Genomic DNA, 26,828 nt, shown 5'->3' with positions numbered 1-26,828 from the left:
CAGGAAACCCGATCAATTGTAGGATGACCAGATTAACATATTTAGATGAGCAAACAAACATCCCTGTCACTGCTCATTAATACTAGACAATAAGTTTAAGTACTTAGCTCCCAAGGTTACATCTGAAGGCCTATGTTCCCTTGTACCATCATGCCCCCTCTGATGGATACTCTGTGGCCTCTTCATGGAACCTCCATCACTTCCTGACTTAGTAACCATTGTGCTAAACATCTTCAATGACAACTGCCAATTAGGACTGACTTCACTACATACAGGTTTGGAAAAATCTCAAATTATAATTTTGTACCAGACTATAATGTGCAACAAATTTACAGCCTAAACTGGAGAATGATACTAAAATTAAAAACTAAAATGTCCTTGTTACAAAACCCTGATAACCTAAGCTTGGATACCTAGAATCCTATTGTTTCTAAGGGTCACACCACTCATCCTACAAAGGGGGAGATGTGTGTGTGTGGGGGGGGGGTCTTTGAATTGTCCACAATTGGAGTCACACAATCTGGGCTGAGTTCCAGGACAGCCTCCCAAACTACAGAGAAACCCTGTGTTGAAAAACAACAAAAAAGATTCACACAAATTGTTTCACTGAATCTTTGATCAGGTTTTTATTCAAATAGGCTCTCTCTATTTGCTCTATGGAATGAAACAGATTTAAGCAGCAGGCTTTTTCTCTTCCGTGGTAGGTTTTTTCTCTACTGGTTTCTTCCCAGCTGCTGGTTTCTTGGTAGTTGCAGCCTTTTTCCCTGCAGGCTTCTTTAGCTTCTTGACATCCACAGGCTTCTTTTCTTTCTTACTCTCTGCAGGCTTCTTGTCTGCTGCCCCTTTCTCTGACTTGGCTGCCAGTGCTGCTGCTGCTGCTTCTAGTTTCTTCACCCGGAGTTTGTGCTGCAACATAGGCAAGTAGGAAATTAAGAATTAAGTGTCAACCTTTAATCCTAAAACTTGAGAAATGGGCAGAATCTATCAGTTTAAGAACTGCCTCATATACATAGTGATTCCCAGGATAGCCAGAGCTATAAGGAGACCCTGGGGGTTGGTATTAAGATTTGACAATACCTGACACAGCAAATTATGGCTTACATTTCTGGCCTGGCGAAGAATGGTATTCCTACGCATAGTCTTTGCGTAAGGGTTCAGCTTCAACATGATTCTCAGGTTCTTCAGAGGATTCTTCTTCAAGACTCTACGATGAATCTTCTTGCTATAAAGAGGTAGCACTCATCAATCAACACATGCCTTTAAAAGTCAAAAGTATCAGACTGTATGTAGCAAGAGCTGTTAGGTATCAAAATCTTACCGTGGTGCTCGGAGGGCTCTTTGGATCTCTGGGCTTTTCAAGATTCTGCTAAGGTCTGTGTTCATCATCTTGTGCATGGGAAGGCTGGAATAAAAAGTTTAAGAAGTCCAAATTCCTATCTTCTAAGTGAACATGAATCATAAGAACTGTATTTCAAATGTGTTAACTCCAGGTAGAGAATTTTCCATCTTCTAATTTTTGTAATCTTGGTTCAGAGACTCACAATGGGAAATGTAAAAATTCAACGCATAATTTAGGAATACAAATCTAACTCAAGTGTGAATATACACTCTAGGCATCCATATGCAATAAAGAAATATATAGGAAATGCACTCACTTATAGTTACTCTTGAGGGAAGCAGCCTTTCGCCAAGTGCCATACAACTCATCTAACTTCCGGAAGGCGCTCTCAGTCCAAATGCAGAAACGTCCCACATGTCCACCAGGAGCAAGTTTCAAAATGTTCAGCTTGCTTACATTAAGCAGAGTAATACCTTCAAAGGCAAGGAAGAATCAGAGTCTGAATTCATTAACAGGGGAAAATAAATTTTTATGGCTTATTGAGGTACACAAGGCACTTGGTCTAATGAATTGTGAATTCAAGTTATCATGGTGGGACTCACTCATCTAGGAATCAGAACTTCCACAAAATCATGTTTATTTCAGAAACACGGACCATGAAGTGGAATTTCATCATTACCACAGCTGAGCAAGTATGAACCAAACAGGCAGTTAAAACCCGCTCGCCTTGAATCCCAGCACTTGCCTCTGACAGGTGGATCTGTGAGTTGGGGCCAGCCTGGCAGTCTACATAGTTCCAGGACAGGCTCCAAAGCTACAGTACCCCATTTCGGAAAAAAGAAAAAAAAAAAAAAAAAAAAAACCAAAATCTTTAATATTACAAGATTTACCAGGGATGTTTCTGAAGGCCTTGATGATACCATTATCTTCATTATAGATGATGCAGGGTCCCCTGCGCTGGATACGTCTCCGGTTTCTCATTTTGCCCTTGCCAGCTCTCATTCTCTGAGAGGCGTAGACCTAGAGTAGAATAGCTTTAATATTCTGATCAAGGTATAATCTTTCTACCAGCTCCTTCAATTTAAAAACAAACAGGCCAAAGAGATATCTCAAGATGATAAAGACACTTTCAGCTAAATATGACTATGTTTGATCCCTGGAACTCACAATTCTCTGCTAATATTTCACATTTCATATCTGTTACTAAAGGGTTATGACTTGCTCAGTATGAATTTTCATCAACCTTCTGAATCAGCATCTGACAGCAGGCAACTGTCACTGAAAACAGAGTAGGACGCAAATTACAACATCATTGCAAGCAAATCTGCACCTATCAAGCATGTTCTCTAATAAAACTATGCTGGGCAGTGGTGGCACACGCCTTTAGCAACACCACCCGAGAAGCATTCAGATCTCTGAATTAGAGATAGAGACCATCCTGGTCTACAAGAGTTCCAGGACAGGCGCCAAATACAGAAACCCTGTCTCGAAAAACAAAAATAACTAATTCTGCAAATTATCCTCTCTCTCACGAGTGACACAGTAGTGTTAATACAAATACTGACTTTATTGTTTTCTAAATACCACAGTATGTGACCAACAGGGAACTTAGGTTAACACAATTCCCTCACCTCTGTATCTTTCAGATTCCTATAATCTATATCCAATCAAAACCTGACAGCATTGATCAGTAAATGTGTATGCTGAACCTACCTTTTTGATATCATTCCAAGCTTTAAGTTTCTTAAGCAGCTGAACAGCCTCCTTGGTCTTCTTGTAACCCTCAACCTTATCTTCAACCACCAAAGGGAGTTCAGGTACTTCCTCAATACGATGACCTGTCAAAAACCATTTCAGTACTTACAGGAAAGTCTCAATACTACACACAAGCCCAAAGCAAAACGGCATACAGTCAAATCAGAATTTCCACTAATATCATGTGTTTCAGAAACACGGACCAATAAAGTGGAGTTTCATCATTTTGACAGATGAAGACACAGCAGGAATTTGATGGGAACTACAAGAGATTACCAGATTGAAGCAAACAAAACTGCCTTTTAGTAGACACCAAGAGGAATAGAATTCACTTAAGTTAATCACCTAACAAGTTTCTGTGAAAGGTAAATTCAATGTCCTGTATCAAAGCATCACAGACCTTTAGACATCACCAAAGCGGGTAAGGCTGAGGCAGCCAGGGCAGAACAGATGGCATAGCGCTTTTGGGTTGTGTTCACTCTGCGGTGCCAACGACGCCAGGTTTTGGTTGGTGCAAACATGCGGCCCCCCCGACACATCTGTTTTCTTTGTCAAGAATCATACCATTTTTCAGTTCTGGAGAACTAGTGAGGTTATGACTTGCTCAGTAACAACTTTCGTCAACCTTCTGAACTAGCTTACTGACAGCAGGCAACTGTCGCCATGAACAGAGTAAGACGCAAATTACGACATCACAGCAAGTAACCCCCATTTGAACATTTCCATATTGTAGTCTATAGGTTCTGTTTATTGGGGATGCTAGTAATTTTAGACATGGTTCTAAGTATTATTAAACATTAAAAAGGATACATTTCCAAAGGCACCCTGGCCAGAACGGTGGGTCCCACCACCTCGGACTCTGGGAATTCGAGCCACAGCTCTGCCAGTACCCCATGACTCAGCACTGGTCTGATGACCTAAAAACCAAAAAGAAGTATTAGGTACCATGCCACAACAACCCATGAAGTATTTTATACATTAAGGCAGTATCAGAATAGCCAATGAAAATCACATGATTCAGAAACACGGACCAATGGCATTTCATCACCCACTGCAAAGGAACTCTACCCATGATAAATGTAAATCCATACCTGCCAATTCACTCACGGCATAGGGCTGTCTGTTGTTTTTCCTCAAGTTCGTGTGAACAAAGTTCACAATATCCGGTCGAATGGGAGCTTTGAACACAGCTGGCAAAGTGACATTTTTGCCAGATGACTCCCCCTTTTCAGAGTAGACGGATATGAGGGGACGGGCACAAGCCTTGGAGGGAAGAAAAAGCTAACTAAGACACAAAGCAAGGATCATCTCCTGTATTTGGAATCTAGATTTAAAATACACATTTTACGAGTCACAAGCAGATATACTTATATTACACTACTTGTCAAGAACTAGGGACCAGAGGCAGGTGTTGAGAAATGGGTGAACCAGTACATAATATTCACCTGAGAAAATAAAAGCTTAACTATACTAACAATGTTGGAGGCAAATTATTCCTATCATTAAATGTTTTTGGAGGTAGCAAATACTTAAAATCAGAAATGACAAAAGCCACTGGCTGAGATTATATACACATCAAATTTGTGCTTGTCTAGCAAGGTGGGAGCAAAGTGTTAACAGGAGTTGAAGGTCAGCAGGCTTGCAGTAAACCCTATACCAATACCATAATTCAAGAAAAACAGAGCTAAAGTGACATCAACGGGTCTATCATTTCAATAGTTTTACAGCCAAAAAAAAAAAAAAAACACCCAAAGAGGACCTGTCAATTTTTAAAGAAAGTAAAAAAATGAAAAATTTGAAGATACTGTTCAATGAGATCATGTAACCAGCCCCCCACCCACCCTGAAATCAGCAAACATTGCCTGCCCCATCTCACTTTCCCAGCGTTCCAAGCTCACCCGAGGCTGGCCCACACTATCTGCCCACTTCTCTTCAACCTCACCTCCTACATCCTTTACCAAGTTCCTGTCATAGATTCAGTCAGAGATTTCACTCTCTTAAGTTCTCAACTCAGCGGTCAACCTATCTAGCCAATTGAAAGGTGAACCTCAGTCATGTGCTCAAATCTTAATTTACTGTGGTCAGACCATCGTTAGCCCATACATTAGGCATAGCACAGAAAGACATTTGTGGAAGAACACATATTTAACTACAAATATAAGTGAACAAGCATAGGGCTCAAACTATCCAGGTTACATCAAATAAGAACATTACTTTTTAAGGGACGAAGAAAGCATTGCTTTTCTAGGCAAGAGGCAGACACCTTCCTAAAAGCATTAACACTAATTTCCCTCAAGCAGGCAAAGGCAGCCTTTCTAAAAGGGCCAATACTAATTTCCCGCGACGCTTTCCTTAAGAGATGGATATATATTCACCGGACGCCAAGCACATGACGGGCTGCCGTCGGGCGTGTAACCAGCATCAAAGCGCTCGGTTTCCAGAAGCCTTTTTTTCCTTAGAACTACGCAAAGCGAGGATCCCCAAGTCCCCTGTATGTATCGTCCAGCCCGCGCTGTCTCCCACGTTGGCTTTAAAATGGCTGCCGCAAAGCCCATACCCCAGCTTCCTGCAATAAAAGATCTTAGGTTCCCTTCCCAAGGCCTCCTCGCCTACCGACCCCATGTTCTGATCCCTTCGTCCTCCCCTACAGGCCCAGAAATGAAGAAGGAGTCCAGCGGAGAAGACCTGCACTCACCATGACGGGGAGAGGAGAAGGCCACGCTCCTCTCAACCCGGCGGATCCCACAGGAAAAGGAAAGACTAAGCGCCTGCCCTCCACACATATCCCTCCACTTGACTCACACATCCTGCCCCTCCTCAGAACCAACTCGGAGAACCAAGAAATCTCTTCATTAGTATGTAAATTTTGAAAACAACATATTATTGCTGCACGTGTGTTAAAATTGGCACCTATTTTTTTCTACAGCTAAAATGATTCGTTAGAAAAGAGGGACTCTTTTTCGCGGAATAATTCGTAACTCTCTACCAACTCTCGCGAGATGAGATTTCTTGCCCCCCCTTAGCACAACATCTATTTTAACTTTTTTCTCCCACCCGACAGAAATGGGAGTCTATCAGAATCATAAATGCCACTATATGCGCTAATAAATTAGGACGATGTGTGTTAACTTTGTGTAAAAACGAACTTAATGGTGCGAAGTAGTTCCGGCGGGGCGGGGTCATGTCCTCTAACGTCAGCGTCGGGGCGCGCAGTTCAGTTTAGCTGCTCCGGAGTGGGAGGCCGAGGCGGGATGTGGGCGCATATGAACCGCTCTGCTGAGGAGTTTTATGCTCGTCTTCTGAAGTGAGTTGTGACTGAGTTATGAAATGGCATCTTGTCTCTCTTGGCCTTTGTATGTCCGCCCGAGTCTTTCCACAGCTGAAGCTCCGCTGGGGTCTGGGATAGCAGAGGGCGGGTCCCGGCTGTGCAATGGGTTTGGCACTGCTGTCGCCTAGGCGGCGGCTAGCCTCCCGAAAAAACAGTACTAGAGCAAGAGGGGCAACGTGACCAGTCAATGTACTCATCTTACTGATGCACCCACTTCTAGGTAGAGGCTCCCGGGATACAGACATCTAGATGTCATCCTCCTGCCATAAGCTTTGGCTGACACCTGAAAAAGCAATGTATAGTTGTCCGGTCTCTTCGCTAAAAGTCACTACTGTTTCGCTGTTTTACTGATTTTCTTGAGACAGGGTCTCAACTCTAAGCTAAACTGCACAAAGACTCACCTCGACGTCGCAGCGACGCTCTTGGGCAGCCTACTGATGCTTAGATTAGAGGTGTGAGCCACCATGCCAGAATTCACATTGTTCCTCTAGTGAAATATTACTCCAAAAGGATTCTGTCAATTCTACATCCTATATGAAAATTGAAGACAGTGCCTCATATCTGCCACTGCATCAGAATCACCTCCAAGGGATGGGGAATTGTCGAAATACAGATTTACACGCTCTGCCTCCAAAGTTTTTGATTAATAGGTCTGATGTGAGACCAAAAAAGTTTACCTTTCTAAACTCTAGGTTCAGGGCGTTGCTGGCTGGGTAGAGTATTTTTTTTAAATGCTATACTCTTCCTGTTTACAAAAGCAGTAATGCTTCTAAAATAATATAACGTTATAGGTGAAGAACTAGTGTGGGCTTGTTTTAGTTTTCCTTTGGGGGGGGGTGTTGTTTTTCAAGACAGAGTTTCTCTGTGTAGCCCTGGCTGTTCTGGAACTCATTTCTGTAGTCCAGACTGGCCTCCAACTCAGAGAGCCACCTGCCTCTGCCTCCCAAGTGCTGCTGGCATTAAAGGCGTGTGCCTCCACTGCCCAACTGAGAGCTACTGTTTTTAGAGAAGTTATTGATGTCTTTGAGCTCAGGAATTTCAGTTGTTTTTTACTGCTGTGGTAGTTCTGCCATGGTGTTAAATACTTGGTTGTTGTTTTAAACCTAAGGTCTCATTTTAGCCCATGGTAGCCTCCGGGCCAAGGATGAGTTGGACTAATAACCATCCTGCCTCCATTTCCAGTGTGGTGTCATTATAGGCATACAGCATTACACCCAGTTTTTGAGGTTTTAGGGACAGAATCCATGGCTTCACAGATGTTAGGCAAACACTCTTACACCTGAGTTATGTTACTTGCCTCTATGGTTGTATTGTCTGTTTTAACAACCCCACTGATAATAATTTACTTAGATCTGTTGTGCTTACCAATATTTTCTGAGTGTTGTTTTCCCAATGTGGGCTTTAACTCTAGAATCCTTGCAAGAGTTCTAAAATTAAGACCCCAGGTTCCCTCTTTTCACCTTTCCCAGACTCCCCACCACTTCTCTTGTTTTATTTCTTTACTAAGAATTGGAGGTGGGGTGGTTTTGGGATGCTAGGCAAGTGTTCTACCATTGATCCCAGTCTCCTTGTTCTTGCCCATCTCCACTATTCTACTACTTGGGGCCATCATCATCTCTCTGAAAAACTATAAGTCATTCACAGTTGTTTTCCTTCCAGAGTTGTTGGTACTGCCTAACTGACAATTTACTCTTTGGATTCCTCTCACAACTGGTTTTGTTTGCTTTCCCCAGTGTTTAACAAAAATGCTTGAGAAACAGTTGCTCAATGACCAAGCAATATCCTGGAATTATATGTAAGGGACAACCATCTTTAAGAGAGATTCATGGCATGGCACGGGACCCACACACAGAGTGGGAGGAGAAAGGATCCCACAAGTTGTGCTCTGACTTCAGCAGCACACATCCACATATATAATAAAAAATAAGAAACAGTGGGGTGTGCTGGCAAATGCCTTTTTAATCCCAGCGCTCAGGAGGCAGAGGCAGACAGATCTCTGTGAGTTTGAGGCCAGCCTGGTCTACAAAGCAAGTTCCAGGACAGCTAGAGCTGTTACATAGAGAAACCCATCTTGGAAAAAGAAAGAAAAAGATCTTGTACAATCTAACAAATTAATCTATGAGGCCTGTTTTCATGTTCCTAAATCAGTTATCCTGAGATATTGGGGTTTTCCAGTAATTAAAGATTCTTTTCACTGTAGGTCAGACTTCATATACATTTTGGTATTTCATTTGAGTCTGCTAATGGTTTATAATTTATGTGCTTTGAGGTAACTATTAAATATCTTATGAAACAGGGCTGAGCATTTAGTTAAAAAGCACCACTTATAGTGAGTGACTCATAGCTGCATGCAGCTACAGCTGTAGTGGGGAGTCCAATGTTCTCTTCTGGCCTCTGCGGTTACAAGCTCACACACATTCACACAAATAATTAAAATATCAACTCTTTATTTTATTTTCAAAAATATTTATTTATGCATATGAGTGCTCTATTTTCATTTATGCCTTCATTACAAAATAGGGCATCAGATCCTGTTATAGATGTTTGTGAGCCACCATGTAGTTGCTGGGAATTGAATTCAGGACTTCTGGAAGAGCAGCCAGTGCTCTCATCTGCCAAGCCATCCCTCCATCCCCACAAATCTTTTTTTAAATATATATAATTCTCTCTCCCCTCCCCCCCCCCCCCAGACAGGGCTTCTCTGTGTAACCCTGGCTGTCCTGGAACTCACTCTGCAGACCAAGCTGGCCTCAGAGATCCACCTGCTTCTGCCTCTTGAGTGTTGGATTAAAGGCATGCACCACCACTGCCTGACCCAAAACTTTCTTAAATGATAATTAAACTTATTTTAGAGGCTTTTGTCTTTTTGGTTTTGTTTTTTTAAATACACTCTCACTATGCAGCTCAAGTTGCCCTAGAACTTACCTTCCTGCTTCAGCATCTCAAGTGCTGGAGTTATAAGTGTATACCACCATCCCTAGTAGATTTTTACTTTTTTAGGATTTTTTTTTTTTTTTTAAATGAATCTGGAGGGATGACTGAAGGGCCAAGAGCATTACTACTCTTCTAAAAGACCAGAGTTTGGTTTCCAGAACAGCAGGCAGTTCAGAGTCACCTGGTGGTGCGACTCCAAGCCCAGGTCTTGGGTACTTGCACTCACACATGCATTACCCACTCCCCTTACATACACATATAATAAAAAAAAATATTTTTAGATTTTATGTGAATGCTCTCTTTACATGTATGTATGCACATTGGTTTGTGCCTGGTACCTGCAGAGGTCAGAAAAGGGTGTCAGGTCCCTTGCAACTGGAGTTACAGATAAGGTTGTGAGCCATCATGTAGGTGCTGAGATCTGAACCCAGGTCCTCTGCAGGAGTAATAGTGCTTTAACCTTGAGCTATCTCTCAAGCCACCTTACTTACCCTCACCCCCCAAAAAACAATTGTTCTGAGACAGTCTCACTATGTGTCTCTGGCCGGCCTGGAAGTCACAGAAATCTGCCTGCCTCTGCTGGGATTAAAGGCGTGCCCCACTGTGCTCCTTTATGTTTTCTTAACCTAATTGTTTACCCTTCTGCAGCTATCCTTAGAGCTGCCATAAGGACTAAACTTTTCCCACTGATGCATAAATAAAGTAGCAGCTAAATTCCGAGTTTAAATAGCAAGGCTGGTCACAATGCTGTTTTCCACACACTGTTCTGTATTTCAGGGAATTTAATGAAGCAAAAACGGGAGTCAGTAAAGACCCATTCATCTATGAGGTATGTGCATTATTTGGCTTTAACATAATGATACCAAAATCATGTTTTTTTTTTAAATTAATTTACATATGCTAAATTTTACCCTTTTAAGACAGTTCTATGAATTTTGACATAGGCGTGCAGCTACCCCCATTATCAAAATGTAGACTACTTCCTGTTTAAAGATGTGTTCATGTCTCTGTATCAGCATTTTTATGTCTCTAGTACCTGCAGTTACTAATTTGTTTTCTGTCTCCATAGTTTTGCCAATCCCAGAATGTCAATAAATAAAATATATAGTTTCTTAGATTTGGTGCTTTTTTTCCTGTCTCTCTCTGCCTGCCTGCCTTGCCTGCCTTCCTTCCTCTCCTCCTTTCTCTTTTCTGTGTGTTTGAAGCAGATTCCCACTGTGTAGCAAAGAGGGCTTAACAAGGCAGCACATCCTCACTTGGACTTTGAAAAAGTTTGGACAGGTGGTGGATGTAAGCTAGATTTTCTTGTGTATGTACATGCACATGTACCTATGGGTACATGTCAAGGCCAGAAGTCAATGCTGGGTATCTTCCTCAGTTTCTTTCCACCTTAGTTATTTTGTGACAGGGTCTCCTACTCAATCTAGAACTCCTTACTTGGCTGTACTGACTGGCCAGCAAGCCCAAGTTCCTGCTGTCTCTGCCTCCCGAGCACTGGAGTTCTAGATACATGTAAAGGTGGGGTAATAATGAGTTCACCAGACCCAAGATAAATGATAAATGGGTGTTTTATTGGGGAACAATTACACAGATAATAGTTTAAAACCTCTATGGTGTTCCTGCTACAGAAGATACAGTCTTTGCCCTTCTGATGCTCTCCAAGAGTATGCCCTGCCCCTGCTTCTCTACCTTCAAGCACCCCCACACACAAACACACACACCCGCTTCTCTACCTTCAACCATGCCCAAAGGGGTGTGGCCACTAACACAAATTCACTGGCAAGGCGAGATAGTACTACATACATGCCCTTGTGTTTATTTAGCTTTACATAAGTGCTGGGAACTGAGCTGAGTCCCCCTCCACCCTCCAGTGTTTAAGCAACAATTTTCAAACTGATATATTTCCCCAGTCAATAAGCTAGGTTTTCTAAACACAAGAAACAGGCTGGCAAAATAAGAGGAACCTTTTAAAATATGTTCCTTTTTTAGGAATTTGCATAAGTTGGTCTGTAGTACTTAAATTACATATAAAAACACTGAAGTCTTATTTTAATAGGCTGATGTGCAAGTGCAGCTGGTCAGCAAAGGCCAGCCGAGTCTTCTGAAAACTATTCTGAATGAAAACAACCCAGTGTTTCTTGCGGAAAAAGTGGTAAGTATTGGGCTTTGTGGTTAGTTCTTAGTAACTAAATTTGTTTCTTTGGGAATATTCTTACACTACGTGTTTTCCTATTAGCATTAATGAAAGTGAACACTAATTCTTTTAGGAGTAAGCCTGGTGCTATCTACTGGAAATATAATGCAAACCACAGATATATACATATTCCTACTTTTATAATAGATTGATTAAGAAAAAGAACAAAGCCAGGCATGGTTGCAAATGCCTTTAATCCAGCACTCTGGGAAGCAGAGGCAAGTGGATCTCTTGAGAGTTCAAAGCTAGCCCAGTCTACATAATGAGTTCCAGAATAGCCAATACTACATAGTGAGAACCTCACCCCCAATCTATGAAACAAAACCAAACCAAAAAAAAAAGAGCAAATAAAATTATCAATAAGTCATTCAAGCCCATTGGACACATTAAAATAATCCCTTTTGTAAGTTTCTACTGTGTGTATTCCATGGTATGGATATACTGTCATTTGACCCTTGAGGGGCACTTAGGTTGATCTTGGTCTTTGGCTTTTATATGTAAAACTACTATGAAAGTGCCAGAGAGGTAGCTCAGTCGTTAAGAGCACTGATTGTTCTTGCAGAGGACCTAGGTTCAGACACCAGGATCCACGTGGCAGCTCATAACCTTCTATAACTCTAGTTCCAGGATACCTGTCATCCTCTTCTGGCATTCATGGGAACTGTACACACTTGATGCACAGATACATGCTGACAAAGCATCAATACATGTAAAATTAAGAGGGAGAACTAAGAACTACTATAATTACTCCTATATTGGTGTGTGTGTGTGTGTGTGTGTGAGAGAGAGAGAGAGAGAGAACATACCTAGGTTTAAATGTTGATCCCCCCCCACTTACCATTTACTAGCTATGTGGTTCTGGGCAAGTGATTTAGTTTTTTGTTGATTTCAGCTTTTTTCTCTATAAAACAAGGATACTAATAATGTCTATGTGGTGATTTTTTTGGACAATAAAGGGAAAATTAAAATGGGGCCTAAGATATACTAATGCTCAGGAAATGTTACTCTATTATTGTTGTCAAAACCAAGTTATGTAACTACTGTACAGACACAGATATTAAATCTCGGTAACACCAGTGAGAGCTGACAGCCCAAAAACGAGGACGTATAAAAAGTGAGGGCTACCTGGGCAGTGGTGATGTACACCTTTAATCCCAGCACTTGGGAGGCAGAGGAAGGCAGATCTCTGTGTTCAAGGCCCGCATGGACTACAAAGCAAGTTCTGGGACAACTAGGACTATTGCACAGAGAAAACCTTTCTCAAAATCCTGCCCCCCCCAAAAAAAATCGTTAGGCTAGGGACTGGAGTAATGGCTCAGCCTTTAAGAGCACTAGCTGCTCTTCCAGAGGACCCAGGTTTAATATCCATTGCCCACATGGCATCTCACAGCTGTCTGTGACAGACATAAATGTGGGCAAAACACCAATATATATAAAATGCAGATAAAATGTTTTTTTAAAGTGAGGCTTAAAGCTAGGCAGTTGTGGTGTACATCTTTAGTAAGTCCCAGCACTCAGGAGGCAGAGGCAGGTGGATCTCTGTGAGTTTGAGGCAAGCCTGGGCTACAAAGAGAGATCCTGTCTCAAAAAACAAACCAAAAAAAAAAAAAAAAAATCAGTACTGGAGAGATGCCTCAGAGGTTAAGACCACTGACTGCTCTTCCAGTGGTCCGGGAGTTCAATTCCCAGCAACCACATGGTGGCTCACAACCATCTGTAATGACATCCAGTATCCTCTTCTGGCCTGCAGGCACACATGCAGGTAGAACACTGTATAGATAATAAGTAAATAAATAAACTTTTGAAGAATAACTTGAGAGTTATGGTACTGTATACCTGTAATCCAAATATGTGGTCATTGTGTATGTATAAATAAATGGTAAAATTGAGGGCTATGTATTCAAAGCTCATATGCCACCAACAGTTTGTTCCAGTTGAGAAATGAAAATACCTAAATATCTAGACATTTCTCATGGATCTTCTGTGGTATTTTACTTTTAGCTTGGCATACTATGAATGTTAAAGCATTTTTCTAATGTCATCAATATCTTTGGGAGCTGGAGCGATGCCTCATTGGCTAGGGACACTTGCTTCTCTTTCAAAGGAACTTGGTTTTATTTGCAACATCCATATGGCAGTTCATAACTGTCTGTAATTCCAGTGCCAGTGCTCTTAAATGCTGAGCCATCTCTCCGGGCCCCTGTGTAGTTATTTCTTAGCACAGAAGAGGTTTGACTCTTGCCTCTGATTAAATTATTTATAATATTTCTTAAGCTTTTGGAAAAGGAAGAAACAAGTCATGTTGAAGAACCACAGTCTGAAGAAACTGCTATTTCTGATTTCTCTACTGGTGAAAATGTCAGGCCACTGGCCTTGCCAGTTGGGAGAGCAAGGTAAGTCTTTTGTTTATTTTACCTTTATAAGTTTAGAGTAAAGGAGAGGTGAGAGAATTTGAATTGAATCATTGCCGGGGCTAAGGATGTTAGGGATAGAGGAGAGGATTTGAATTGAAACATTATTTGGGCTAAGGATGTAGCTCAGTGTGTAGACTGCTTGATTAGCATACATGAAGCCCTGGATTTGAGCCCTAGCACTGCATAAAACCACACATGGTGACATACACCTCTAATCTTAGCACTTGGAAGGCAAAAGGAGGAGGATCAGAAGATCAGAGTCATCTTTAACTATTTAATAAGTTTTTAGTAGCTTGGCTACATGAGATCTGCCTGACTCAAATGGAAAAATAAAAAGGTATTTGTAGCATTCAGCATTCTTACAGATGTTGAGAAAACTGCGTAATTATTTGCCCTGAATCTAGCCCAGTCCCCTTCCAGTCTCTCTTCCTCCATACTACCAAACTTATCATTACAAAATGAAAGCATGATTGTGTTGCTTCGATACTTAAAAAATCCTCTCTAAGTTCTTCATTGCCTTAATGGTAAAATCCAAGATTTTCATGCTTGATGCTTCATTTTCTAACTCCAGAGGTTGTTGTCCACCAGGGGTGCTAGTAGGTTGGCATTCATTAGTTGTGTTTTTAGGTGTCACGATGAATAGAACTCTGGGCATATCATGGGCAGCTGTACAACATGAATTATCATGTCCAAGAAGTCAGTATACTTCCAGAATATACATGTTTGCCTCTTATACTTCCTTTCTTGCCTTCTTGCTTTGTGCATATGTAGTGGTCTCTACTCAGCCCCTTGTTACCTGCAAACCAAAGTGTTTGCCTTCAAGGAGTTCTTGAGGATAGAATTCTAAGAATTTTAACATTGTGGAGCAAAAGTGCCGGCACTGTTCACAACAGTAATATGCCTTTATGCTGATTTTTACACCCACACACATAGAAGTTTATAAACTCACATCTTTAATCCCAACACTTGAGAGGCAGAGACAGGCAGGTCTCTGAGTTTGAGGCCACGTTGGTCTACAGAGTTCCAGGATAGTCAAGGCTACACAGAGAAACAAACACTGTCTCAAAAAAACAAATATAAAAAAGTTTATAAACTTTCTTTAATGGCTTCTTGGCTATAGTCGTAATGTGGCCACTTTTCTGTTTCCTAGATCTTGAACATTATTTGGTTTTCTTCTGCCAGGATGTGTCAAGTGTGCATATTCACGTGGGAAGAAATACCTATGGATATGCAGGCCAAATGACAACCTCAAGTGTTGTTTCTTAGGGTCCAGGGCCTTTCCTGGCCTAGAGCTTGCCAAATAGGCTAGGAGGGCTGACATGAGTCTAGGGTCCCCCTGTTTTCTCCCTCTAGTGCTGGGATTAAAAAGTGTAGGAATCATTGACACCCAACTTTTAGTTTTATTTATATGTTTAATCTATGTGTGTATGTGTATATGTGGTACCTGCCTGTGGAGTTCAAAAGAGGTAGACTCCCTTGGAGCTGGAGTTACAAGCAGTTATGAAGCACGGGACACGGCCATAGAAAGTCAAAGTTAGATCCTCTGGCAGAGCAACAAGTGCTCTTAACCCTTAAGCTATCGCCAGCCGTATGTATGCATACGTCCATTTTAATGAGGGTTCTGGAGATGGAACACAGGTCCTTATGCTTGCAAGACAAGCACTTTATCAATTAAGCTATCTCCCTGCCCCTATCATTTCTTGGTTTTCTTTTTTAAATTTATTTAATATGTATACAGTGTTCTGTCTGCATATGTGCATGCAGGCCAGAAGAGGGCACCATATCTCATTACAGATGGTTGTGAGCCACCATGTGGTTGCTGGAACATTGGGAAGAGCAGCCAGTGTTCTTAACCACTGAGCAATCTTTCCAGACCCCAGTTCTTGGTTTTCTATTTCTTCATACCTTTCATACCTTCTTAAAATTTCTGTGCTTACTTTTTAAAGTCCAATGCCTTAGAAATTTCCTTATTGAATATCTGATAGTAAATTGTTTCTATCTCTTGAAAAAAAAATGAAATTTATTTTTTTAGTTGACCTTTAATTTTGGTATATGTGTTCAAATTTCAAGTGGTAGATAGACTTTCTCTATACCTTAATGTACATTTGCCAATTCATGTTTTTTCATTTTTCTCTTTCAACAAATACAGATTTATATGTGCAAAGCATATATGGTACATGTATATACCATATAACATGTATTGTTATCACGTCAGAATTATGTATTAATATATTTTTGCATCCAGTATATATTACTTTATAATGTATTTTGTGAGAGTGTGGTATGTGCATGTTAGGTCTGTGCAGATGCCAGACATATTGGATCCCACTGATGCTGGAGTTACAGGCAGTGCTAAGCCACCAAGTGTGGGTGCTAGGAACTGAAATCTGGTCCTTTGCAAGAACAGTACATGTCCTTAACTGCTGAGCCATCTTTCTAGACTTATAAACTATTAGAGTATGTAGTATACACTGTTCTTGCTGAAATATGTAAACATATATGTATTCATGCATTTTGTCACTTCATTTCCAGATTGTTGACTGTGAGACCCTTCACATTATCTTTTTTAAATTAAAATAAAAAAAAAATAGGGTATGGGATGGTGCTGGAAATTGAACTCAGGGTTTAATACATGCCAAGCATATGTTCTACCACTGAGCCACACTTTCAGCTTCAAAGATAATCTGCGATTGGTATTTTATAATTGGTTCTATCCATTATTTTCAAGGCAGTTAATTGGGCTGTATACCATGGCTCACAATCCTAATATGACCCACTTGAAGATTAAGCAGCCAATTACTGCCCTTCCTCCTCTTTGGGTGAGATGTGACAGTTCAGATCCTGAAGGTACCTGTTGGCTAGGAGCTGAGCTTATCACAACAAATGACGTCATTACTGGAGTTGTCTTATATGTGGTCACTTGTAAAGGTAAGTGCTCAGTCTTGGAATATTTATTTGCATAGATGTTTTGTGGTATTCCTGGGCTTCCATATAGGAGGGAAGTATAATGTGGAACATTGAACCTTCGATTTGTACTTAACATTGGGGAGGAGGTATTGCCGAAACTCTTGAAAGTCTGGACAGATTATGCCTGCTTTGTTTGGGTTTAAGTTAATTTGTGCTTTTTTCTTTTCTTTCTTTAATTTAAAAGATTAAAAACCAACAATAACTAGAATGTAATCTTATTTTTACCTTTTTGGAAAGGGGTGGGTTGAGGCAAGGTTGTCTATTTTCTGCTTTACCTTCTGTGATTCTACCTAAATACCACATCTGCCATCTGGACCTTTTTTTTTTTTTTAGGTGTGAGTTCTTTGCAGGCTAGTCTTGAACTCCTGGGCTCAAGTGAGACTTCCATTTCAGCCTCCTAAGCAGTTTAGACTACAAGTCCATGCCAGTGTGCCTAGCTATTTATTTGCCATATATGTCTCTGTGAGTGTGCACATTTGTTGTTTGTTTATTGCAAGTGTCTTGTAGCCCAGTCTGAGCTCAAATTCAATATCCTTCTGCCTCTGGCTCCAAAGTAGCTAAGATTTTAGATGTGAGTTTCCATGCTTGACTTTGTGTTCCTTTTTTGAAACATGGTATCACTGTGTAGCTCTGTTGAGCCTGAACTTAGTACATAGACCAAAGTGGTTTGGAACTCACAGAGATCCAACTGCCTCTGTCTTTTTCTCTTTTTATTTTTAAAAATTTATCTTTGTTTCGTGTGCATTCATGTTTGGCCTACATATATGCCTGTGTGAGGGTGTCAGATCCACTGGAACTAGAGTTACAGACAGTTGTGAGATGCTGTGTGGGTGCTGGGAATCAAACCCAGATTCTCTAGAAGAGCAGCCAGTGCTCTTAACCAATCTGCCATCACTCCAGCCCCCAACTTTCTAGTTTTAACAGTATAATTCAGAATTAAATCTTTCCTTTCCTTTTCTTTTCTTTTCTTTCTTTTTTTTTTTTTTTTTTTTTTTTTTTTTTTTTTTTTTTTTAATATCATGACCTGTAGCTGATAAAAATTACTCTGAAGATCTGGAAAATCTAAAAAATTCACACAAGAAAAGACATCACTTGTCTGCTGTGAGTATTTGTCTTGTTAACTAACTTAACACTAAGCTTGATTGATCTGCCTTCCTAGCATAATAGCTTTCTTCTCACTCTTGCTATGACTAGATGTTGCTCTGTAGTGTTAGAGTATTTGTATTTATTTTATGTCAGCCAGGGCACAGTTATTCTTTGATAGCTTTGGAGTTGATTCTAGAATCATGCTCAAGTACTAAAATCTGTGTGCTTGAGGTTTAAGGTTGGCAGTCTCCTTAGATGTTGTACCCAGTGTTTGTAACTTGAAAGAATTGTCTTATATTTTCATTTGGGACAACAATGTGATATATGGGGTTTTTTTGTTTGTTTGTTGTTTTGTTTTGGGACAGAAATCAAGGTGATTTTGATAATGGTTTGGTCATATAAAGTTGTTGCTAATGATATTCTTGTGACCCATCTTCAGGTAACAGTCAGAGGATTTGCCCAATATGAGCTCTTTAAGTCCACTGAATTGGATGATATTGTTACCCCATCACAAACTACAGTCACTTTGGATCTTTCCTGGAGTCCTGTGGATGAGATTCTTCAAACCCCTCCCTTATCCTCAACTGCAGCTCTGGTAGGAATGGACTCTGTCTTCTCTTTAGATTGCGCAGGCTCCTGATGGGTTTACTTGTTTATTGCTAATGCTGTATGACATTCACTGGTCGCTAGGCTGTACCACTTAGAAAACCTTTACTGGCTCCCAGGTTCTCTCTCAGCTAACAACCAATGGAGGTTTTGCTCTGTCAGTTGCTCATAACTCTAATACTATGACATTTTACTTTCAAGAGATGATTAAGGTCCCTTATGTGGGGACTCAAGGGGAGTTGACTTCTTTCTGTTCCTGGGCAGCCTAAATCCCAGCACTCGGGAGGCAGAGGCAAGAGGATCTCTGTGAGTTTGAGGCCACCCTGGTCTACATAGTGAGTTCTGAGACAGCCAAGCTATATAGTGAGACCAGTCTCAAAAAGAAAAGAACTTAAAATTGCTAATAAAACCCAAAAATCTATGAATAAGATACTTGTTATATAGCTGAGTTCTCAAAGTATTAAGAACACAACATTCAGTTTAAAAAAGAAATGGTGAAAATGGGTGTAAAAGCTATGTATGCTTTTAAAACCAATTTTTGATATTGTGTATAACATAATAGGCAAGCATTCTCCCACTGATCTATGTCCCCAGCTAACCCTCTTTTAAGGTTTGTTTCAGTGATTTTTAAGTATGAGTATGTGCATGTGAATGCGGGTGCCTGCAGAAGCCAGAGGTGTTGGATTCCCCTAGTTCTGGAGTTAGGAGTGATTGTAAACTTCCCAACATGGGTGCTGGAAATTCAACTTAGGATCTCTGCATTCACAGTATGTGCTCCTAACTACTGAAACATATCTCCAGGACAACACCCCCATGCCCACACCTAGCCAGGTGCCACATTCCTTTAACCCCAGTGTCAAGTATGTTCTCTGGGAGTTCTAGGGTAGGCAAGGATACATAAAGAGATGCAGGCTTTTAATTAAGTTTCCTAAGGTTGGCCTTAAACTTGCTCCTTAATCCATACTGGCCTATAATTTGTGACTTCTTGCCTTAGTATCTAGAGTAGCTGGGACTATAGCCTACAGCACCAGGTTTGGTTTTTTTTTTTTTTTTTTTTTTTTTTGTTTTGTTTTGTTTTGTTTTTTTTTTATAGGTGATGCAAGTGGATCTTGTTGAGTTTGAGGCCAGCCTGGTCTACACAACTAATTCTAGGACAGCCAAGACTAAAGAAAGGAAGGAAGGAAGGAAGGAAGGAAGGAAGGAAGGAAGGAAGGAAGGAAGGAAGGAAAAAAGAAAAAAAAAAACATGTCTTGCAGGGGGAAAAGTTATATTTTAAAAGTTTATGGCTGGGGATATGACTCAGTGGTAAAGTACTTGACTAGATCCAATCCCTAGACTTTGTGGTGTGGGGATAGGTGTTTTAAAAGAACAGTTATAAAGAAGACGTATACAGAACTTGTACAACTGTGGATGTCAAGTATGTTTTGTTTAAAAAAAAGTGTACCCAGCCTGCGCCATATTAGCAATGGTTCTCTTGGAGGGCAGGATTGTGGATAATTATATTTGTGCTTTTCTCCTCCTGTAGTAGTTATTTACTTGCTTGTTTTTAAGTATTTAAGGTTGTAAAGCTGTAGCTTCTGGCTAGACTACTGTGTTGGTTTAGTTTGGAGCCTAATACAGTTACTTATTGGGATTTTGTTTTCAATATGTCATAAGTATCAAGGAGTTTTGAGCTATTTAAATAAATATTCTTCCACCTGTGCTCTTGGAAATTCCCTGAGGGAGGCAGTTGTTCCATCTTCATGGTACAGAGGGCAGTGGCTTGATTCAGATTGTGTATCAGGATGGCTGGATCTGTAATATCTCAGGGTAAGATGTTCTAAGCATGAGTGGACCTAATTTAATTTACTGGTGTTTTATAAAGCTTGTAATTGAGGGCTGGAGAGATGGCTCAGTGGTTAAGAGCACTGCCTGCTCTTCCAAAAGACCTGAGTTCAATTCCCAGCAACCACATGGTGGCTCACAGCCATCTGTAATGAGATCTAGTGCCCTCTTCTGGCCTGCAGGGAAAGCATGTAAACAGAACACTGTATACATAATAAATAAATATTAAAAAAAAAAAAAAAGCTTGTAATTGAAATGCAAGTCACAATGATTTGTGGACAGAGAAGATGGGTGTTGCCAATGAAAACTGATGGTCTTTGATATTTTTTAGAATATCAGAGTACAATCAGGAGAGCCCAGAAGTTGTTTGAATCATCTCCACAGGGAACTGAAATTTCTCCTTGTGAGTATCATTCTGGAATTTCTTTCATTGAATTACACATTGTCATGATACTGTTTGACAATATAACTTTGATTTTCTTTAAAAGCTATTTTTCTTTTTTTTTGTGAGTTAATGTGTGCATGTTTATTATCTTATGTAAAAGAAAAATACACAACAACAATAGAAGACAAAAACAAAAGAAATTGAAGTGCATAATATAGGATATTATCTGAAAGCAGACAGATAAGTTATTTATACCATAAACTCCATACAACCACATAAAATACTTTGTATCTACTAAGCTAAAAGAGGAGATAAAATGGATATTAAATATTACTAAATTAACTCAAGAAGACAGACAAAAGAGGTAGAAGGCACAAAGATACAGAAGACAAGTAGAAATGGATAAAAAAGTGGGGGCATGTCAGTGTACTGATTTCATTAACTATAAACTCCATTAAAAAGCAAAGATAGATGTAATGAAAACAGGTATAATGAAATGTCCTCTGTAAGAGAAATGTGATTTTGCCAGGCATCGTAGCTTATCACTCAAGGGGCTAATGCAAGAGGACTGCCATAAGTTTGAGACCAGCCTGGTAAAATCTGTTTTAAATGTTACATTTCGTTATACTCTTCACATCTTGGACAGTTATTTACTTGGCCCCTTTTTGCCTTTTAAAATTACATTGTATTTATTTGTTGTACCAATCAATTACAGCCCTTTCACTTCCATCTGACACTCTCAAGATCATGCATTGTTTCTCAGTAGAGACTGATGGCATTTCACACTTCCCTATCCTTTGTGATTTGGACCATCCTACACATAGCAATATGTTAACATCCCTGACTTCCACCAAGTTATTATTTCCACCTTTTTCAGAGACCCTCAGGAAGTAGGAAATTATTTCTTTTCTATTGAAAAACATTTTTCTATGAAAATAAAGGAATTACTAATTACTTGATCCTGTCATTTTATTGTTGCAAAGTGAATGAATGATAAATATCTCTCATAGGAAGCCACAAAAAAACTTGTGAAGTTTCTCAGTCTTTTAGTATATTTGCCCTGTTCCTTCACTTCTGGTTGAGGTCATTCCTCATGATCTTCCCCTTTCTCCTTCCCTACTGTAGGTTCTGCTTAGATTTTGGTATGTGCATGTGTGTGTAATTATTTTGTGTTTGGATAAACTTGTTTTCAGTTTCACATTTGTGGTTTCATTGTTAACTTCACCTGTTGTTCCCATGTACATAGCAGTATTGTTGAGAATAGTATTCTTAGAATCAACCTGTTGGATGTGTATCCTGTACTGTTTGTTAGTAACTGTGTGATACTCAGCTAGTTACTGAAGCTTTCTTAGCATCCATAGAATGAGTATAGTAGTATTGTCTACCTCAGAAAGTTTTGTTGGGATTAAATAACACACTACATACAAAATCATGTGACTGTACCTAGCAAGTGGTCAATATTCAAGAACTGTTACCATAGGGCTGGAGAGGGGGCTCCTTGGTTAAGAGCACGTGTTGCTCTTCCAGAGGACCTGGGTTTGATTCCTAGCACCCACATGGTACCTCATAACCATCTGTAACTCCATTTCCAGGTTATCCAATGACCTCTTTTGAACTCTGAAGGTACCAGGCACTTAATGTGGTGCACAGACAAAAATGTAGAAAAACAATACATGCAATAAAATAAATCTTAGAAATTTTTGTTTTAAAGAACTACTTTAATTGATACCATTAAATACATCCATATTAATTAAGCTGTGATTTCTGCTGACATGTTTTCTGGCTGTTAAATTTTTCTACAGGTTTTGGCTGATGGCTTAAGGACTGGTGTAACTGAATGGCTTGAACCTCTGGAAACAAAATCTGCTGTTGAACTTGTACAAGAATTTCTGAATGGTACTTGTTTTCATAATCCAGTCTTGTTTGTTGCTTGTTTTTGATTGAATATATATGCTTACTGCATTTAAATATCAGTTGTCTTGTAACTTTATATAGCTTTGAGTTAGAATACATTAAATCTGTGATCTGATCTAGTTGGAGGGACAGCTTTTGTTCTAAAGTATTAGCAATAGATGTTATTATTGAAATCATAAGATTTAGTTTGAGCCAAGCCTGGGGGCACAGGCATGTAATCCTAGCTAGTTGAGAGGCTGAGGCAGGAGAATTATTAGCTAGAGCTACAGATTGAGTTCAATGCCAAGTTAGGCAACTTAGTGAGACTTTGTCACAAAATAAATACAAGAATAAAAAGAGGGCTGGGGATGTAGCTCAGTGGTAGAGCACTTGCCAACTGTACTTGAGTTCCTAGGTTTGATCAGGCTTCAAGACTGCAAAAAGATCATTTACATGGAAATTGATGCAGCACAGGTGGGTTTTAGATTGTAGAAGAGTGATGAAACAGTATCTGAGTGTCTTCCACATGCCTGTCATTGTGCTTGAAGGCTATCCTGCTGTTCTCATTTGCTACTTGAAAACAAGATTTGGATGGAAATAATACAGACAGTAGAAAAATAAAATCAAGTTAATGAGCTTTTTCCACTTTCTAGATGTAAGTAAACTGGATGAATTTGATGATTCTACAAAAAAAGATGTACAAAAAGAGGTAAGCATTACTGTTAGTTAGAAATTTAGCCTGTGGGCTAGAAAGATGGCTCAGTGGTTAAGAACACCAGCTGCTCTTCTAGAAGACCCAGGTTCAATTCCCAATACCTATATAGCAGCTCACAATTACCTGTAACTCCAGTTCTAGGGGATCTGACACCCTCACACAGACATGCAGGGAAAATACTAATACACATAAAATAAGAGTAAATACATCACTAAAAAATGTTTTAAGGACTGGATAGTTCAGTGATTAAAAGTACTGGCTGTTGCTCTTCCATAGGTCCTGAGTTCAGTTCCCAACAACCACATGGTGGCTCACAACTATCTCTGGTGGATCTGATGTCCTCTTCTGGCATAGATGTGTGCATGTAGATAGAGCATTCTTATATAAGATAAATAAATAAATCTTTTAAGTTTCTAAAAGGAAACATACCGCTTTTGAAATTTGGTGTACTACCTTTGGTTTTGTAGCATCTCATATCTTCTTCCATATGTTTTTGTTAGTTAGCTACAGAGAGTAGAAATAGTTACGTTAATAATGCACTGTAGAGAGTACTGCTATAGTGTATGAATGCAATATAAAATGCTGTTGCCATACCATAACGTGGCATTATGAAACTAAGATACTTCCCATCTGATGAAAATGGACAAAAGGAACTTAATATTTTCATGTGTAAAGAAAAGTGAGAGCTTGCTTTTAAGCAGTATAGTTTTGCTGTTATTTGATGTTTGATTTTTATTTTGAGACAAGGTTTTGCCATATAGCTTAGGCTAGCTTCATTTTACTTCTGCTTCAGCCTCCTGAGTGCTGGCCTACCCATTATGGGTATGATCTGCCACCGTGTCTGCTTAGGCATTACAGATTTAAAACAACTTTAAGACTATGATTTTACTCTATTCAAGTGTCTCCTTATTAGCAAATGAAATTCTGTCGAAAATAACATTTGTATAATTCTTTGTATGTGTTCATGTCTTCACAGCTCCCAGAACAGTGTTTAAAGCTTAAACTATTTCACTTTAAAAATAAATAAACTGAGTGTTCTCTGAAGTTTGCTTCGTTTTCAGATGGTGAACCATGATGCAGCTGCGGTTGATAGGTCTGTGCTTATCACGGTGCGGGGAGATCTTGATTTTGCTGAACAGCTTTGGGGCAAAATGAGCAGCAGTACGTATCCATCATAATTTCAGTGTGCTTTTGTTTGTTTAAGTTTTTTTTTTTATTTTTTTAATTTTATGTGAGTCAGTGTTTGCCTGCATGTATGTCTGTACACCACATGAGATCAGCCTTTTTGTACAGGCCAGAAGGCAGCTTCAGATCCTCTGGAACTAGTTATAGATAGATGATTGTGAGCCACCATGTGTAATTGGACATTTCTCTCCCTCCCATCAGTTCCCAAATAATCATTCAAAGACTGAATATGAATTATAAATGCTCAGCCAATAGCTCAGGCTTATCACTAACTAGCTCTTACAACTTAACCCATTTCTGTTAATCCATGTACTGCCACAAAGCTTGTGGCCTTTACCTCTCCCATTTTGTATGTCTGACTTGTTCTCTGTCTGCCTGGCAACTGCTCTCACTCCTCCCTTCATCCCATCATTCTGAGTTTGACTTTCCTACTTAGCTTTATCCTGTTCTGCTATTGGCCACTTATCTTGTATATTAAACCAATCACAGCAACAAATCTTCACAGTGTACCAAAGAATTTTCCACAGCAACTGTAGAGGCAAAGGCAGGTGAATCTGAGTTTGAGGCCAGAGTGAACTACATAGTGAGTTCCAGGACAGCCAGATATTCACAGGGAACAAAACCAAAACCAAAAAGTTTGTGTCAACACATCCAACTTCTCATACCTTTAAAATATAAAACTTGCTGGGTGGTGGTATCATATACTTTTAATTTCAGCTCTTGGGAAGTAGAGGCAGGTGGATCTCTTTGAATTCCAGGCCAGCCTGATCTACAGTGTGAGTTCCAGGACAGCCAGGGCTGTTATACAGAGAACCCCTGTCTCGAGAACCCCCCAAGATAAAATCAAATGTACAACTTAACTATATTTTCATAAATCAAAATGTACCTGCATAAAATTGTTTAAAAAAATATATTCCTGCCTAATGTTATTTGTCAATCTGAGCTACATCTTTTGTGTTTTCTTTTTCCCTCTCATTTAAAATTTCCCCTTTCACCACTAACGTGCAGGGTTTTTGTTTATTTCATGTACTCTTGATATGTAGAGATGTGGAAATGACTTCTGTGTAACGTGGTTTTCAAGGTGTGATTTCATATCAAGACTTGGTGAAGTGTTTCACATTGATCCTGCAGAGTCTGCAGCGTGGTGACATACAGCCTTGGGTAAGTTGAATCATGGTGTGACTAGAATGTTTTCCTCAGTATCATATACAAACCAAATCAAACCAATAAAAAGACCATGTTTGATAAAACACTGGATCAAACAATTTGAGTTGAACTCCAGTTCTACTACTTTTGTTTTTGTTTTTTTGTGACAGGGTTTCTTTGTGTAGCCCTGGTTGTCCCGGAACTTACTCTGTAGACCAGGCTGGCCTCAAACTCAAAAAGATCTGCCTGCTTCTTTGTTTCAAGTGCTGGGATTAAGGCATGCACCACTACTCCTGGCTAACTCTGCTACTTTCTAGTTGTGTGAACTTGGGCTCTTTTACTTTTCTGTACCTAAGTGCCCTCATCTGCAATGTGAGGGCTGGAATCTACGTGCATCATAGTATCATGTAGGGGTGAATTGATCTAATGCATGCACAGTACTTAGTGCCTCGCATATATAAGTTGCTGATGTTGTTAACTATTCTGGGAATGAATGTTTTCATAGGGTTACAAACTAAGATGCTCTTTTTCAAAGCAGTTTTGATGATTGTGGAAAGCTGTCTGCGGGGCTGCTGTCGGGGCCAGCTGAGCAGCCCCAGGTTCGTGCCTGAGACAGGGAGTGTGAACTAAAGAAAGGAAAGGCAAAGACACAGAATAAAATCAGGGGGGCAGATTCAGTTAATACTTAATTGCCATGAATTTATTTTTCACCACTCTTAAATACCTTCACCAAGAAGGGGAACATCGTAACATGTATATGGAACAAACAGACTTCCTCTTTTCTCTAAGGGTTCAGTAACCACACCTCAGATTCAACTTCTTGTCCCCTGGCCTTGAGGGTCGGTTATTTAGAATGAGACAGCCAAGGCCAAGATCAAACATCCTACTGTGGTGCACGCTTAGGATTTGGGAGGCAGAGGCGGGTGGATCTTTGTGAGTTCAAGGCCAGCCTGGTCTACAGAGTGAGTTCCAGAACAGGCTTCAAAGCTACAGAGAAATCCTGTCTCGAAAAACAAAAAAACCCAAAAAACTAAAAAGGCTAAGTTAAATGTTAGAA

General features: G+C 39.9%; 2 protein-coding genes and 5 non-coding genes across 8 annotated transcripts in view; 1 reads left to right on the top strand and 6 right to left on the bottom strand.

Moving 5' to 3' along the window:
- Positions 1 to 607: 607 nt before the first annotated feature.
- Rpl4 (ribosomal protein L4) lies at positions 608 to 5,900 on the bottom strand. Its single transcript, XM_051197731.1, has 10 exons — positions 5,790 to 5,900; positions 4,186 to 4,357; positions 3,905 to 4,011; positions 3,495 to 3,633; positions 3,053 to 3,177; positions 2,230 to 2,359; positions 1,656 to 1,812; positions 1,319 to 1,402; positions 1,102 to 1,222; positions 608 to 906 (listed from the first exon to the last, which is right to left on the bottom strand). Exons 1-10 carry the CDS (start codon positions 5,898 to 5,900, stop codon positions 673 to 675), a joined length of 1,380 nt encoding a protein of 459 aa, XP_051053688.1. The 3' UTR covers positions 608 to 672.
- LOC127232052 (small nucleolar RNA SNORD18) lies at positions 1,949 to 2,020 on the bottom strand. Its single transcript, XR_007835346.1, has one exon. It is a non-coding gene; the product is annotated as a small nucleolar RNA SNORD18 (small nucleolar RNA).
- Positions 2,559 to 2,656, bottom strand: LOC127232055 (small nucleolar RNA SNORD16). Its single transcript, XR_007835349.1, has one exon. It is a non-coding gene; the product is annotated as a small nucleolar RNA SNORD16 (small nucleolar RNA).
- LOC127232051 (small nucleolar RNA SNORD18) lies at positions 3,253 to 3,324 on the bottom strand. The gene has a single exon (XR_007835345.1). It is a non-coding gene; the product is annotated as a small nucleolar RNA SNORD18 (small nucleolar RNA).
- On the bottom strand, positions 3,696 to 3,794 carry LOC127232054 (small nucleolar RNA SNORD16). The gene has a single exon (XR_007835348.1). It is a non-coding gene; the product is annotated as a small nucleolar RNA SNORD16 (small nucleolar RNA).
- Positions 4,080 to 4,147, bottom strand: LOC127232053 (small nucleolar RNA SNORD18). Its single transcript, XR_007835347.1, has one exon. It is a non-coding gene; the product is annotated as a small nucleolar RNA SNORD18 (small nucleolar RNA).
- Positions 5,901 to 6,250: 350 nt separating the features above from the next.
- Positions 6,251 to 26,828, top strand: part of Zwilch (zwilch kinetochore protein) — a 32,404-nt gene continuing 11,826 nt past the window's right edge. The window contains exons 1-12 of one of the 2 annotated variants that reach the window (XM_051197730.1): positions 6,251 to 6,398; positions 10,134 to 10,185; positions 11,413 to 11,508; positions 13,825 to 13,943; positions 16,693 to 16,892; positions 17,962 to 18,032; positions 18,457 to 18,612; positions 20,779 to 20,850; positions 22,635 to 22,728; positions 23,379 to 23,434; positions 24,502 to 24,601; positions 25,707 to 25,786. In XM_051197730.1, coding sequence (XP_051053687.1) covers positions 6,346 to 6,398; positions 10,134 to 10,185; positions 11,413 to 11,508; positions 13,825 to 13,943; positions 16,693 to 16,892; positions 17,962 to 18,032; positions 18,457 to 18,612; positions 20,779 to 20,850; positions 22,635 to 22,728; positions 23,379 to 23,434; positions 24,502 to 24,601; positions 25,707 to 25,786 — 1,149 coding nt within the window. In that variant the 5' untranslated portion in view covers positions 6,251 to 6,345. The remainder of the gene's footprint in view (positions 6,399 to 10,133; positions 10,186 to 11,412; positions 11,509 to 13,824; positions 13,944 to 16,692; positions 16,893 to 17,961; positions 18,033 to 18,456; positions 18,613 to 20,778; positions 20,851 to 22,634; positions 22,729 to 23,378; positions 23,435 to 24,501; positions 24,602 to 25,706; positions 25,787 to 26,828) is intronic. The other variant, XM_051197729.1, reaches the window with a different exon arrangement.

Source organism: Phodopus roborovskii, unplaced genomic scaffold (assembly GCF_943737965.1).
Source record: "Phodopus roborovskii unplaced genomic scaffold, PHOROB, whole genome shotgun sequence".
Lineage (NCBI taxonomy): Eukaryota > Metazoa > Chordata > Mammalia > Rodentia > Cricetidae > Phodopus > Phodopus roborovskii.
The sequence above is the reverse complement of the archived record's forward strand: the minus strand, read 5'-3'. Positions and strand labels throughout refer to the sequence as shown.

Bases quoted from the DNA above. Each gene is read 5' to 3' on its own strand.
- Rpl4 (XM_051197731.1), bottom strand. From the start codon at position 5,900: ATGTGTGAGTCAAGTGGAGGGATATGTGTGGAGGGCAGGCGCTTAGTC. The intron at 4,012-4,185 runs GTATGGATTTAC...TTTGGTTTTTAG, and splicing joins TGCCGTGAGTGAATTGGCAG to GTCATCAGACCAGTGCTGAG. The intron at 907-1,101 runs GTAAGCCATAAT...CCTATGTTGCAG, and splicing joins TTCTTCGCCAGGCCAGAAAT to CACAAACTCCGGGTGAAGAA.